Raw genomic sequence first — 16,203 nt, 5'->3', positions numbered from 1 at the left:
TAGAGTTGGAAGAGACCACAAGGGCCATCGAGTCCAACCCCCTGCCAAGCAGGAAACACCATCAGAGCACTCCTGACATATGGTTGTCAAGCCTCTACTTAAAGACCTCCAAAGAAGGAGACTCCACCACACTCCTTGGCAGCAAATCCCACTGTCGAACAGCTCTTACTGTCAGGAAGTTCTTCCTAATGTTTAGGTGGAATCTTCTTTCTTGTAGCTTGGATCCATTGCTCCGTGTCCGCTTCTCTGGAGCAGCAGAAAACAACCTTTCTCCCTCCTCTATGTGACATCCTTTTATATATTTGAACATGGCTATCATATCACCCCTTAACCTCCTCTTCTCCAGGCTAAACATGCCCAGCTCCCTTAGCCGTTCCTCATAAGGCATCGTTTCCAGGCCTTTGACCATCTTGGTTGCCCTCCTCTGGACACGTTCCAGGGCAACCAAAATGGTTCTGCAACAAACCTTTGGGGCTGTGAAGTTGGCTTCTGACAACTCCTACACCTGTTTTCTTGAGTGAAGAGCTTGCTTTAAAAAAAGGAAACAGGTTTAAGAATCTATCTCAATGTTTTTTCCAGATTCTCTACTTGGACTCTTTGGGCTCTTTCCAACTAAGATCTGCTTAGAATAGACTTACTGTAAATAATGGAACACAAGTTAGCCGTGTTGGTTAATTTCAATAGCTCTACTCTTAGTAGGGCTAACATTGGATACAACTCAATATCCCCGACCCCTGCAGACCACCTCTGACAGGGCCGCCTACCTGTCATTCACCTGACATCATTATGCCCCCCCCCCCGTTAAAATTGGCCCACCCCAATGTAATTGATTCAGGGAGGATATTTTTTAGCATTTTAAAGGACACCACAACCCATTGCAGCATTTATCAGAAGTGCCCACTGAAATCAGGAAGGCTTACTTCAGAGTAAACATGTTGGGCAGAAAACTAGCCAGCTGCTAAATTTGTTCTGCTGTTGAGACTTGCTATTTCCACCCCCACTCAGCTTTTGAAAATAACAATCGGTCTGCTTGCCTGCCTTTTTTCCACACTTTGCAACAAGTGCAGACAGGGAGGCTGCCAAAACAGAGGACATAAGCAGGAGAGAGTGGCTAATTAAATCTGCCCTGGTTTAATCTGACACTGCAGAACCCCATTTAAATTGCACAAAGATATCCTCCTGCTCTCCAACCCCTGCAGACATCTATTGGTGATCTGTAAGTTGAAATGTGTTGAGATTTCAAATATACCACTTAAGTGCCACCAGTTGCTGGGAATTTTTCTACAATGTCACGATCAAGTGTTCTGACTTTGGATTTTCCTGCACTTGCTTTTGAGAAGAGATGTATAGGATTACGCTCTTAGGCCACAATCCTATGCTCATTTAAAATGGGAGTAAACCCCATTTCACACCAATTTACCTGCGGGATTGTCTGACCTCCACATGCAACACTTGACTACAGTGGTACCTCAGGTTAAGTACTTAATTCGTTCCGGAGGTCCGTACTTAACCTGAAACTGTTCTTAACCTGAAGCACCACTTTAGCTAATGGGGCCACCTGCTGTTGCTGCACCGCCAGAACACGATTTCTGTTCTCATCCTGAAGCAAAGTTCTTAAGCCGAGGTATTATTTCTGGGTTGGCGGAGTCTGTAACCTGAAGCGTATGTAACCTGAACTGTATGTAACCCGAGGTACTACTGTACTTTGTCTGTTACAATTGCCCCATAATACTCATTCCGTATTTGTAAGAGTTCCACACTTTGGAACTCCCTGCCTATTGACATCAGGCAGGTGCCTTCACTGCACACCTTTTGGTGCCTGCTAAAAACATTTTTGTTTAGGCCAGCCTACTCAGACTTCTAAAAATCTGTTTTTATCTTATGTTTATTTTTATTTTTTACTGTTTTAATTAGTTGTTTTAAACTGTTTTTTATTTACTATTTTTATTTACTATTTATTTACTATTTTATTTATTTATTGTTTCATTTTTTTTGCAGTCCACTTTGGGGCTTGTTGTTTGTTTGTTTTTGCAACCAAGAGGCCTACAAATTTTGTGAAATAAATAAATAAATGGAACGCAGCGGAACTTCCTTTGAATAGGATTGCATCTGAGGAGGGCTGGTGAAGTGCAAACAGTGACCCACCAGAAAACGCTTCTTGCCATAAAAGTCTCCAGGGTTGGGTTGCATTAGGTGTTTTAGGACCGTGCAAGCCAAGATTCCCCTGCCCCCCCCCCCGGCTCAGAATTTAATCCGAGATGGAGATAAATCAGGATCATTCCTTTGAGCTTAGCATTGCCACCCTGAAGAAGCTCATTTCTGGTTCTGGAGAACTTCCCCAGAATCTCTCTTATCTGACCACATTGAAGTTATTTCACAAGGGCCTGGAAGGGAGTCTCTGGCGATACCCTAGTGATTCAGCATTGCTTTTGGAGCTTCCTATCCACATTTGTTGTCTAATCTTCATACCTTCATATTGCTTGGCACACCATCCCCTTCTCCCAGCTCTGGCTGTCCCTGGAACCCTTTGTCCTGTTTCTCCGCCCCATTTTGGGGGAAAAGGCGACTCTGAAATCCCCCACAATGCCCGCTCTCTTTTTCTTCTGGGGCCTTTTCTTGCTTTTTTTATTTATAGAGTTTCCAGCTGCTTCATTCCTGCCATTTTGCCCGTGTTACCAGGGCTCTGCCTGACTTGGAATAAAGACTCCTTTCCACGGGTCACTTCTGCTGTGGCTTGGTTTGTGTATGTTGTCGGTGTGACTGCTCTGGGAAAGCAAGGACACCCCCTCCTGTTTCAGTGGGGGGGGGGGCTACATTCTTTGGGGGTGTCTCCACTTGTCTGGGTGGGGTCTGGAAGCCATTCTTGTTAATTTGCTGTTATAACTGGGATTGGCACTCCGCTCCTCCATCTGGTCCCAGCGGGTGGGGGAAGAGGAGGCAGTGAATGCAGCCATCAGGACAGCTGTTACACCACAGAAAGTGACTCGGGTTACCTGTTTGAAGGGATGAGCAGTGACATCCATCTCCTCCTCCTCCTCCCCTTGCTCAGCCAGGCCCAGGCGAACATCCTGCCCTCGCCATTCTGCACATGTTTGGGGTTGGGACCATCTCACCTTCCTTTGCCAAAGGTACCTCTCCTCAAATTACTCCCCTCCTTAATTCTTTCCCGCCCACAACCCTCCTGGAAACAGGTCAATCAGTAGGAAAGGGAAGCATGTGGAAATTGGAGGTGCATCACCTTTAGGGAGGCAAATTAGGAGTAGTAGGCAATCACACGCTTTGTTTCCCCAGCAAGATTGCAGACCCTGCCCGTGCTTACTGACGAGTAAGCCTTAGGGATGTGGATTTTGTTTTGACAAACCTTTGCCCCCTTTCTCTCACTCCCCCCTCTTTTCCTACAGCAACGGGTGGTGGTGGTGGTGAGGGCTGGAAAAGGTCAGCTACGCAGCTCCTGCTCTCCGCCCCCCCTCCTCTGTGGTCTTCGTCTGCTAATCCAATCCTTTCCAGGAGTCTCTGCCGTTCTTGAAGGTTTTAGGCTAACACTATAATTTATCTTCTGCAACACGTCTCTTGTTCTTGCTGCCCCCACTCCCCAATACATAGGCTTGCTGCCAGACTCTGGAAAAAAAAGCAGGATTGGGGTTGGAATTTGCAATTGCAGTAAGCTGGGGCAGGTTTACCAGAATCGGGAGCTTCCCCTCAAGTGCAGTGCGTGCTTATTCAGCTACAGCCAGACTAGCCAATGTGGTTGTTGTTGGACCACAGTTCAAATCATGACACACACACACCACTTTTTTTTAGCACAATTATCCCTCCAGTGGTTCCAAACCTTTCTTACCAAGTCTTCCACCTGTAATCTTGTCCATTCCCAACAGTACTTGTTTATCGAGCTGTAATACTACAAAATCCATGATGCAGTGCAACCTACTGTGTGCAAAAGCATAGGAACATACCGTGAGTGGCCAGGAGCCAGAAGCAAAAATGGGTGGAGCCATGGATGCAACTCTAACCTCTGTACAGTAGGTTACATTGCAGCCACGGAAAAGTCGGATTATCTGCAGACCTCACTCTCTCCATCCAGGCCAGCAAGAGGTGTTATCACACATTATCACTGGGCAAAAGCACACAGGGAGGATGCAGGGCATCAGTGTTGCCTGAGAAGGGAGTGGCCTGAAGATAAGGGGTGTGGTCTGGGAAAGGAGGTGTGGCCTGAAGAGAAGGGGTTGTGACCCAAGGAGAATTCTGGAAGCCAGATAGTCCTGGAAGGCTGCATCTGGTCCCCAGGCATGAGGGTCCCCCTTCCTGGAGTAAATGGACCAGTGCTCTGACTCCATATAAGAGCATCACAAGAAGGAAACAGAGAAACTGGAACAGGTTCAGAAGAGAGCAGCGAAGATGGCTGTGGTATTGAAGGGAAGCTTGAAGGAACTGGGTGTGTTTATCCTGGAAAGGAGAAGGACTGATAATCACACTTCAAGTACCTGACGGGCTCTGTTGACACAGATCTGCTGTCAAGTGTGAAGAAAAGCCATAGTCAGTTTTGTATGTATTCAGCAGCCCGGAATCCCTGAAATAGGCTCACTCCCTAAGCGTCAGGAACAGGGAGGCTGGCTGGCCTGGCTTTGACTCCCCCCCCCTCTCTCTCTCTTGAACCCGCTCAGCCTGCTGTGCACAAAGGCATCTTCCCTTGTCTGTGGAGGAATAAAAGATTGCCATGGCACCTTTAGATGAGATTTCATTTCAGACGCAGTAATCTAACAAGAATGTTCCCATCCCTTAACAGCCCACCTGCAGTTTGATATTTAATCAGGAATCGGCTGTCGCGTTTATTACAGTGGGAATCCCAAGACCATTTCGCATCACGCTTCGTATGGAGGATCCCCCGCCACCCCCCCACCCTTTCTCATCCAATTTGGGTTCCTCTTTTAGCCACGCACACTCGAAATAAATAGGACAACCCCCCACGGTGCCTTAATTTAATTTAACTGTGGGTTTAAAAGTGTTGCTCAATCCGCGCCTTAAAACATTCATCCTTTATTTTTCCTGGTAAGTTTTCCCATTTGATTATTCCTTTCCCTTGCTTTACTAGACTCATTTCTGCCAAGACGCCTGGAATTTTGATTGCATATAAAGGACTCCCATTTCAGCAGTGGGGGGGGGGGGGAGAGTACCTTCTGACTCAAAACACAGGCCACCATCGCCACCCCCCTCTGACTTCCGCCTGCAATGATGGAGCCAATTATCTTAAACCTGTTCCATGTTTTTAACATTTCGCTGGGCGCATTAAAGCCTTCGTTTCATTTATTCATCCTGTCTTTTTAGAGGTGTCTTGGAGAGAAATCCATCTCCCCCACCCCCTGCTGGTGGAACCAAAGCTATGGATTAAGACCCCCTCCCTGCAAACACAGGGCATTCATTTATTTTATTATTTAGTGCGTTTGTGCTTCGTTCTTCAGCCAAAAAGACTCCTACAGTGGCTTACATATAATCAATTGAAAGTTGACAGCTCCTGTCCACAGGCATGCAATCCAGAAGACACAACACACAAGGAAAATGGGACAGGAAGGGCAGAGGAAGCAAACCTGGGTGCCCATCCTTAAATCCAGATGGATTTGAACGTAATTGTAATGTGGGGGTCACCAACACAATACTCAATCCCAATTGGTTCCCCTTAAGATTTGAGTGTAAGGTTTTGGTATGTTCCTTTAAATCTAAGGATCTGCCCCTCACCGTTCCCTACTCACCATGGGTATGCTTTTACCTCCTGCTTGGATTCTCTGTAGCCCTGTTTTGGCTATAATCCAGTTGGTGCTCACTACCTGAGGTTGCTATTAGAAGGCGTAGTAAAATGTCTTGCTAAATTATGTGGGGCACCTCTTTAGTCAGCTTAAGCTTTTCTTCATCCATTAAGGTAATTGATTAACTAGAAGGAGCAGCAGACAGAGAGAAAATAAGAGAGAGAGTTCAAGACTCCTGCACCCTTTACAGTTGCATCAGAAAACAGCATTGGGGCAGATGCAGCTTGTCACTCCTATATTTTTGGGGGGGGGGGGAGGGGGGAAGTAACCCCAGCCAATTGCTTTCTTTTGCAGAAGTATTGCGGGTACAGTAAACTAGCCTAGCCTTCCAACGGGCTGCAGTTAAGGAGGGGAAAGGCCGAGGTGAAAAGGGGGTGGCTGCTAGCCCTCCAGCTAAAAATTCAGTTAAATTAATTATTTCTTTTAAAAAAAAATCCCCTTTGTTTCTTTCCCTGTGATGCACAAGGAAGTGGATCTTTCTTTGTTTGCTCAGTAGATTGGACCCCGACTGAGTCAGTAAGATATAATGGCCGATAATAAGCACCTTTTGCGAAGAGCCAGGGACCTCTCTAATAAGAAGAAAAGGCTTCGGAGGGGGCTAAGTGCTCCTTGCCCTTTCTTTGAGAAGACCACCACTTAAGCCCCCCCACCCCAACCTCTTTCTCCTGTGTGTTTTAGGAGCAGAAGGTTTAATAACAAATTTCATTCCTGTACTCCTTTGGGGTAGCTGAGCTGCCCACTTTGATTAATTGACCCTGACAGCTAAAATAATTTGTAGCCTTAAAAAAAAAAAAAAAAAAAAAGCTTTATTATTATCTCCTACTGTCTCAGTAACAAGTATGAGTAAGCAGCATCTTCATGTACAGCCAGAAGGGTTGGAAGAATGGAGCAGTCCTTCCTCCTTCCCTGACTCCCCGCTCTGTCTTCCTGCCCTTCCATCCCAGCAAACATCCGTCTACAGTGCAGCTGCAGCAAACCATCCTTTTAATGGGAAAGACCGAAGGAAGCGTTAGCTTAGTGATTGGAATTAACCCAAAGTGGGTGTGTGTGTGTGAAGGAATACACCTGGGCCTACCGAGGTGGCTTTCCTTCTGAGCCCACCACAATATATCACTCTTTGTTCAATCAAGGAGCAGCTGGCAAAATAGATGGCTGTTTTTCTCCCCCCCCCCCCCCCATGGCCGTTGACCCTTTGCTTCCTTTCAGAGATTTGCTCTGATTGTCAACATTCTGTTGCTTGCATCTCACCAGCCGCTTCTGAGTGGCTAGGATGCTCACAAACATTCCGTGGCATCACAGGCGGCTAGCCAATGGGGAGGCATGGTGATAGACTGCTGACGGGTTGTTGTTTTTTTGAGCTTTTCTGTTTGTTGGTTTCGATAACTAACAACTGCCACAAGATTCCTTAGCAGATGCTCAGGAGTTTGCCGATAGGATGTGTGAAAACCTCCTCCATCCTTCAAAGGGAATTTCTCGACTGCAGCCCAGTTCAGACAAGCACAGAATTCCTTGTGTGCTGTTTACTTACAAGATTGTCAGTTCATTCTCTCTGGACAGGGAACCATGCCCTTTCAGATGTTTTCTCTCATGTATTCAGGCACCCAGTTAAGCATGCTGATGTAAGCATGTTCCTGGGTTATATCCCCATCCTTATCACAGCAGTGAGGAGCCAGGAAATAAGCTGATATTCAACAGTACTTGCACTACTCTATAATTTTGTACACCAGGACAGGGAACCAGCAGGTCAGTTTTGGCCTGTCAGGGATTCCAGTTCAGATTGAGACACTGGGCTTTGCTAAGCTATGCCCACCTGTCAGGTGATATCGCTCCCATGGGTGGGTAATGTTGCCTGAGGGCCGTTCAGTCCTCTGTCTCCACCCATCACTCCTAGGAGTCAAATTGGACAAGTGGGTGGGATTATTCACCTGTCAATCACCTGTCATCTTTGTGCTGCCCCCTTGTCAAAGTTGGCCCATGGAATGAGAGGAGATGGATGGAGGACACAGAGGAGTATGCGAATATGCAACTGGCCTGCTGTACAAAGGCAAACACTTGCATTTGTTGCCCTGCTCAAATTTGCCTCTGGCCCCGCTCACCACTGACATTTGGCCCTCAAAAGGTCGCCATGAAGGGCATGTGGCCCTTGGGTCTACACTGTTTGGCAAGATCTCTCCAGAGTTTGGGGCAGATGTCTTCCATCTGTGGATTGAACCCGGGGCCTTCTGCAGTAACCCCTTGCAGTGTGACTGTTGCGATGGTTCCCCTCAACCCTGCTGCAGCCCTGGCTTGGGGCAGAGATGCTGGAGCAAGGTACGGCTGGAGGGGATAAATAGGGTGCCGGGAGGACTGCGAAGCAACTCAGCCATATGCCATCCACTCCACATTCATATATCTTTCATGGCCTCCCCATCCAGCTGCGTCCTCGCACGCTCCCGGCCCTGCCAGGGGAGGCAGAGGCACGAGAGCCTCGCTGAACCTGCGCTGAATTATTCACCAGGCCTTGGCCCTGACAGAATGAAATAGGGAAAGAAGGGGAAGTTATCTTGCAACCGAGGGGAAGGGCTCAGTCTCAGACCAACATGGGCGACAGAAGCAAAGCAGGGCGCCTGATACAGCCTCGGGCTTGGACTTGCCACTATCTCTTGGGATGCACTCAGACAAGGGTGGGAAAACTCAGACCCGGCCCTGCAGACCTCTCTTTGCCCCTCCTGAGTCTCCCTAGGCCACCCCCCTTCCCCAAACAACACCCCCCACCCAGCCTTAATCCATGCCTCCTCCATAATGGCTTTTGCGTGGCAGGGATGTGCTTTGGGATTGTGATAACGTGTCTCTGTTAGCTGGATAGAGCATGGGAAGATAGGTGTGTGTGTACAGGAATCTCTGGTAGAGCAGAAGATCCCAGGTTCAATTCCTGGCATCTCCAGGTAGGGCTGGGAATCTTCCCTGTCTGAAACCCTGGAGAGCCACTGCCAGTCACTGTGGACAATGGGGATGATGATAATTTCATTGTTTGTACTCCACCCATCTGCCTAGGTTGCCCCAGTCACCCTGGATGGCTTCCGGCATATAAAAAAAATGATAAAACATTAAAGATTAAAAACTTCCCTCTACAGGGCTGCCTTCAGATGTCTTTTAAATATTGTATAGTTGCTTATCTCCTTGACATCTGATACGAGGACGTTCCACAGGGTGGGTGCCACTACCGAGAAGGCCCTCTGCCTGCTCATGATGGTCATGATGACAGTTTATTCATGGGGCATCTCAGTCAGAAGTGTGGCATAAAAATGAAATAACAATAACAGTAACAGCTATTTTTGATGATGATGATGTTTACCAATGAATTCCCAAGGGGGCTTCTATAGTCTTGCCTGCCTGGGGTGTGAGTAGAAACCAATTTAGTGTGCAAAAATAATTTACACACGTTGCCCTGCCCACTTTTGCCTCTGACCCCGCCCACTACTGGCATGTGCCCCCCGTCCCCCGTCCCAAGCTTTCCCATAAGGGAATGTTGACCTTGGGGTGGGAATAAAAATGTCATCTCCCTTTTCTGAATGGGAGTGTCCAGGGGCTGAACTCAGGACCTTCTGCATGCATAGGAGATGCTTACAGCTCTTGCATCTAGAAGGCTTTAATCTGCAGGGATGGCTTCACTAGGGGATACACTGATTAGCAGGTGCTTTCCATGAATTCAGGGAGGGAGTCTCTCCCAGATCTACCTGGAGATGCCGGGGGCAGGGTCGAACCCAGGACCTTCTGCATGCCGGGCAGATGCTCTAACCGCTGAGCTACAGCTCATTTTTTTCTTGACCATTGAGCTCCAGCCCCCACAGCTTGGCAAGAGGTGCCTATGTGCCTTCAGTCCTTTTCCCAACACGTGTGTCTTCTCCCAGTGCCACCGAGACGCTTTGTCTTCTGTGCCTTCCTTGCTCTCTGAGTGACAGCTTGATAATGCACTACAAACTCTTTTAAGACTTCAGCTCCAGGAAGAAGGAGCACAAGGAGGATGGGGAGGAGGGCAGCCAGGGTGCGGGGGGGGGGGGAGAGTGGGCTGGTTGGCTGGATGTGGGGGTGGAGAAAGGGAAGGAAATAATCATCAAGTCAATCCCTCTCTCGCTTTGCATTTTTAGACCCCCATTTTGCTTTTCTCGCCTCCCTTCCCCACCCCCTTATCTCACTGTGTGAAAATTGGGGGGGTTGTTTCCAGAAAAAGACTCTCTCTCTCTCATATATATATATATATATATATATATGCTGAGAAAGAGACGATCCACAGAGCTTCATAAAAATGATAAATTGCTTTTAGATATTGGGCAGGAGCGAACGAAAGCTTCTTCGTCTTCTTCGTCTTCTTTATTTATTTGACGATATTAGTCTCTTAGCGCTGTGCATTGTTGCTGTGCATATGAGCTTAAACTCTCTCCAGGCAGCTGAAGCCAGGCGCCCAAGTATTGAAGTGTAAATGAACCGCCGGCAAGCGTGCTGTTTTTCTTTTCTTTTTCCTTTTTTTTTTTTTTTTAAAAAAGCATTCCTCTCCCCTTTTATGATTTCTCTTTTCCCACACATTATCTTTTTTTATTCATTTATTTTTTATTTATTTCCGTTCTCCCGCTGTTATATAGGCCAGGCCATTTCCTTAGCTGGGCGCTTTGTCCGTAGAACGCAGCTCTTTGCGTGTGGGTCTGCGATGTCCCTATACAATTATGAATTAAAATATACATATAACTAAATCGGTAACGGAGAGAAATGCATAATAGGGTGTGTGTGCATTGTGAAGGTGGAGAGGGCACGAGGGGGGCTGTTCTTAACACAGACAAACATGCCAGGGCATTTATGTGTTTTTGACATTTCTGCCCCAGCTCTCCATCCCCCAGGATCCACAAGGCAATGGTGAGAGAGATTTGTTTGTTATTTATTGTGTTTATATCCCTGTTTTGTCCAAGGAGCCCAAGGGGCACGGCTCTCCCTCTCCCCATTTAATCCTTAAAACAACCCTGTGAAGTCTGTTAGGCCGAGAGAGGCAGTGACTGACGGCAAGGCCACACCCAGTGAGCTTCATGGCCAAGCAGGGATCTGAACGGTATTATATATATATATATATATCTGAATCATAGTTAAGCAGCAATATTTTTACAAAGTTAAACAAGCAAACAAGCAAAAATCAATCCTCACACAAGCAGCAATAAATCAACAGAATTATTGAGGGCAATAATTAATTATGCCAATTCTCCTTCCTGTCTTCCTCTATTGATATCCCACCTTTACTCCAAGGAGCTCACGATGGCATTCCTATTCTTTCCCCAGGTTATCCTGACAACAACCCTGTGAGGTAGGCTGAGAGACAAAGGCTAGCTCATGGGTAGGCAAACTAAGGTCCAGGGGCCGGATCCGGCCCAATTGCCTTCTAAATCCGGCCCACGAATGGTCTGGGAATCAGCGTGTTCTTACATGAGTAGAATGTGTCCTTTTATTTAAAATGCATCTCTGGGTTATTTGTGGGGCATAGGAATTCTTCACTTTTTTCCCCTTCAAAATATAGTCCGGCCCCCCCCCATAAGTTCTGAGGAACAGTGGACCGGCCCCCTGCTGAAAAAGTTTCTGACCCCTGGCTAACCCAAAAGCTTCATGGCTGAGTAGGAATTTTGCTACAAATAGAGAGGGGAGGGGAAGGGAGAGAGAAAGAAGTGATTGTAAAAGGAGTGGCAAGGAGAGATGGAAGCACTTGTCAGCTTGGGGAGGTCAAGAGGGTGAAGATCGGAGGAATGGAGAAAGCTGCTTTATACCCAGTCCATCTCGCCCAATATTGTCTACATAGGCTGGCAGCACCTCTCTGGAACCTTCTGCATGGCAAGCAGAAGGCTCTACCACTGAGTTTTGGCCTTTAATTGTAAGTCAGGTGAGGAAGGAGACAGAAATTACAGCATCACTCTGCTGAACACTTTCCACCTAATGGGTAGACAGCATGAGTGGCAGGACTGTGGGTGTCACGGCAGCGGCGCTTCTCCATTAAGCCCGCAGCTGCCTGCCAGGGGTTTGGATTGCAGCCTTAGAGCCTGTGGATCAGGAAATCCTGTCTGCATTGGAGAGGCTCAGCACAATTCATCACATCAAGAGCACAAATCATTACAAAATGTGGCTGGCTTTTTACATTTGCGAAAATGTACTATGGCTTTGTACATTTAAAGCACATCTCCCCCTTCCCAAAGAATCATGGGAACTGCAGTTCATCCCCAGAGCTACAACTCCCAGCACCCTTGACAAACTACAGTTCCCAAGATTCTTTGAGAAAGGGAGAGGCGTGATTTAAATGTTCTTTAAATGGGCAGTGTGGACGTAACAGGTGTTTGGAGGGGACCCTGGTGTCTTTAGGCCACTTCCTGCCTCCCTCCTTCTACCCAGAAGGGCCCACATTCTGCACTGAGAGGAAAAAGACTGCAGACCTACGGAAGGTGCCAGAACATCTCCATTTGCGCAACGCTTTCCAGAGCGCAATGACTGCAGCTTAAAAAAAACAACCTGAAATTTGGTTGTAAGGATGAGTATGTGTGTGCAAGATCAAAGATGCACAGAATCATCTCAGCTAAGAGCAAGTTGCCCAAGGCTGTTGGGGGGCAAATGAGGATTTGCTACCCTGGTGTCCGAGATCTGAGGCTGATGCTTTGGAAAACGCCTCTCTTTGGAGACGACATGAAAAGTCACACGCTACACACACACACTGTGTGTGTGTGTGTGTGTGTGTGTGTGTACACTTCTCAGCTTCCCGTACCTGGCATTCCTCCCACCACCACCACCCACCTCCCAAATTAAAAAAGAACAGCCAAGCACCTCTCCTTCATTTGCAATTTAGATGGGGAACTGGCTGGTGCTGGCTCCTCTGATTAGCATGCGTGATAACAAGAATAGTGCATCTCTTATTAGGAAGGCGACCCACCCTCCCGCCACATTCCTAATTGCAATCTGTAATTATTGTGTGTCTATCAAGTTGGTGGTTTTGAGGCTCGAAGCCTTGAAAGTTCCCCTAGAAACTCCATATTTTAAAACAAAAATAATAATAATAAAAAAATCAAACAGAATGTTTTAAAAGAGTTTGAATTTTTGCAGCAAATGTAACAAAAATGAGATCAAAGCAAACATACAATGAACAAGCATATTTAAAAACAGAAGAGCCAAATTATTACAGTGGTACCTCAGGTTACATACGCTTCAGGTTACAGACTCCGCTAACCCAGAAATAGTGCTTCAGATTAAGAACTTTGCTTCAGGATGAGAACAGAAATCGTGCTCTGGCGGTGCGGCGGCAGCAGGAGGCCCCATTAGCTAAAGTGGTGCTTCAGGTTAAGAACAGTTTCAGGTTAAGTACGGACCTCTGGAACGAATTAAGTACTTAACCTGAGGTACCACTGTACTTAATAATAATAATAATAATAATAATAATAATAATAATATGCTGCTCATCCAACTCGGTTGCCCCAGCCACTTTTGCTCTCAACAATAAATAGTAAAAGGACAATACAATATCACACTGTGTACTCAGAAATAAAAACAGCAATTCAACAGTTTTGTTTGGAGAACTGCCAGGTATATTGGCTTGAGAGGGCCTCTGCAACCAGGGATTGATTTATGATGTGTCTGTCCTCTCTCTTTTGCCTCGCGGACTTTCAGAAACAAAACAAAGCATGATTTCTTTTTGAAAACAAAACTGTGTGAGGTACCTGCATCCTCCCAGGGGCCGTGTGCCAGCAGTGGGCGGGGCCAGGTGCAAAAGGAGGTGGGGCTAAGCTAAAGAACGTAAAGCAAAGGGTGCGACACACATCTCTCTGCCGTCTTCTTCCCAGGTAAGTGTTCATGGTGGGGGGAGTGGCTTGCCAGGTTCCCAGAAGCATCTGATGGGCTACTGTGAGAACAGGATGCTGGACTAGGTGGGCCTTTGGCCTGAGACAGAAGGACTGAAGTTATCCCACACTGGGGTGTGCTGTTTCCACATATCTACTAACCTTGCTGCTGACTTTTGCTCCCAAATTGTCTGGTAACCTTCCATACGTCAGGAGGGAATTTTGCAAAATTCAGCAAAATGTGATGGGAAACCCAGATGTATGGCAACGCGATGGAAAAAGCAGCGAAAGCAGTTCAAAAAGCTTAAAGTCACTATTTTCGGGGTAGGTTTTAGTGTGTGTGTGTTTTTTAAAGGCTCAACAATATAGGGGTCTTTGCGGGTGTCAGGAATTTTACTTTTTGAAATATGGCAACCCTAGGTAACCTGTTCCTCAGATTCTGACACTCGCACCCAAAACAATCTGGCAACAGGCTCAACCCCTCCCCCTGCAGCCTCCCCCACACCTCTGTTTTATTTATTTATTGCGCTTATATCCCACCATTTCCTCCAGGGAGCTCAAGCTGGCACCCATGGTTCTCCCCCCCCCCCCGCTCTCTCATCTCATTCCCACAACAACCCTGAGAAGTAGGTTAGGCTGGGTGGCAGTGACTGGCTGGCCCAAGATCACCGTGGTGGGCATCATGGCCAAGTGGGCGATTTGCACCCCGGTCTCCCAGGTCCTCGGTCTCCCATTCTAGCATCCTGGTTGCTATGCCACTACAGCTCTCCTCCTCGCCAAACACACATTTTCTTTGCAAAACTATCTGCGATGAGTAGACTATTTTGATTAATGTTGATTTTATGGCTTTATTGAGTTGAGTCACTGGACTTTTTTTGGGGGGGGGTTGCTAATTGAGTTGTTCATTGATTATTGAGCGGAGGCTTCATGCGTTTGGTTATGTTTATCTTGTCATTATCTGCCTCAAGGCACAGAGAGAGAAAAAAGCAGGCATCTGTTCCTAAATAGATAAATTTGAGAAAAAGCATGCCAAGGGAACTATCTATCTTTTGAGGAAGTATGTAGAGATAACCATCACCTGGAGTGCTAGGATTTAGTAGGGGGGGGTCCATTTAGCTTGGTGCTGCCTCCTTCTTTGGGAAAAGACCATAGCTCCATGGTAGAGCATCGGCTTTGATGCAGAAGATCCAGATTCAGCCCCCAGCATCTCCAGGTAGAGCTGGGAATGTCCCTTTACCTGGAAAATTGAAGGAATGCTGCCAGTCAGTGCAAACAGTACTGAGCTAGATGGACAAGTGGTGGCCAAAGGGCTCTTGGCCTTCCCTCCGGGCATCCTGGCAGCAGAGGAGAGACTCCTGCGTGAAACCCTGGAGAGCCGCTGCCAGTCAGTGTAGACAACACTGAGGTTGGTGGACCAAAGTTCTGATTCAGCATAAGGCAGCTTCCTATGTTCCCGTTTCAATCCTTTATTGAGAGCCATGAGGACTAGAATCGTCCTTTATTTTCAGAGAAAGGGCTGTGGCTCGGCGGTGGATGTAGCACAGGACAGGGGGATCTGGGGACGCAGAGTGAGCAGCCCGCCAGTGGCCGCCTTCCATGCTGGGGCTTCCCAGCTCATTTTTCTCAGACTCTGGGGGCTCCTGTGATTCCTGCATGGGACCCTTCCAACCCTATGATTCTGTAGTTCTAGGACTCAGTATAAAACAGCTTCCCACCTTCCTGTTAAGGAAAGGGGTGCAGATAAAAGGAAGAGCATCTTTTTTGCATACAGAAGGTCCCAGGTTCAAGGCTGGGAATATTCCTTGCCTGAAGCCCTGGGGGTGCATTCTGCAGTGTGCTCCATAATTCTGTAGAGCGAAGCCAGAAAGTGCCACACCTAGAAAATCATTTCCTTAATCCCAAATTGCCTCAATTGCTCCTCTTTCTATCACCTCCCGAGATCTCACTACATCCTGCTGTGATGTAGCATTCGCACAACGCATATTAATTCACAAAGCCCTTCGTTGACTTTAGTTGCTGTGCCTTCACAACAACTCTGTGAGGAAGGCCAGTGTTTCCATTTCACAGATGCTAAGGTTGAGAGTGACTTCAGGAAGTCCGTGCTCTTAAGCTAGTACTGTACCTTGCATGTGAGTTTCTGAGATCCCAGTTCATTGTCTACACAGGCTTATTGGCCATAATTTTTTTCAGTCTTTTTCCCCATAGGCATAAGGACTGGAAACTTGAGCTGGAAACACACACACTATATTAAAGTTGAGAATCATGCTCAGTTTTCCCTCTTTTGACAAACCAACCCTCATTCATTGCTTAATTATCTTTTTCTTCTTTGCACTCCCATCCAGTGTGCCGAGGTGTGCTGTGTGGGTTTGGCGCCGTGTGCGAGAGAAGTGCAACGGGCCCCTCCCAGGGACTATGTGTGTGCAAGAAGACCACATGCCCCTCAGTGGTGGCCCCTGTCTGTGGCTCGGATTATTCTACCTACAGCAACGAATGCGAGCTGGAAAAGGCTCAATGCAACCAACAGCGCCGGATCAAAGTCATCAGCAAAGGGGCTTGTGGTGAGTAACTGAGCTGGG

The 16,203-nt window shown here is 47.2% G+C and overlaps 1 protein-coding gene across 4 annotated transcripts in view; it reads left to right on the top strand.

Annotated features, from left to right (window-relative positions):
- Positions 1–16,203, top strand: part of AGRN (agrin) — a 244,839-nt gene that overhangs the window by 137,708 nt on the left and 90,928 nt on the right. For all 4 annotated transcript variants that reach the window (XM_081015949.1, XM_081015950.1, XM_081015951.1 and 1 more), the window contains one exon: positions 15,970–16,185. In XM_081015949.1, coding sequence (XP_080872075.1) covers positions 15,970–16,185 — 216 coding nt within the window. The remainder of the gene's footprint in view (positions 1–15,969; positions 16,186–16,203) is intronic.

Source organism: Podarcis pityusensis (genome assembly GCF_964106645.2).
Source record: "Podarcis pityusensis genome assembly, chromosome: 8".
NCBI lineage: Eukaryota > Metazoa > Chordata > Lepidosauria > Squamata > Lacertidae > Podarcis > Podarcis pityusensis.
This window is presented reverse-complemented; position numbering and strand designations above follow the sequence as displayed.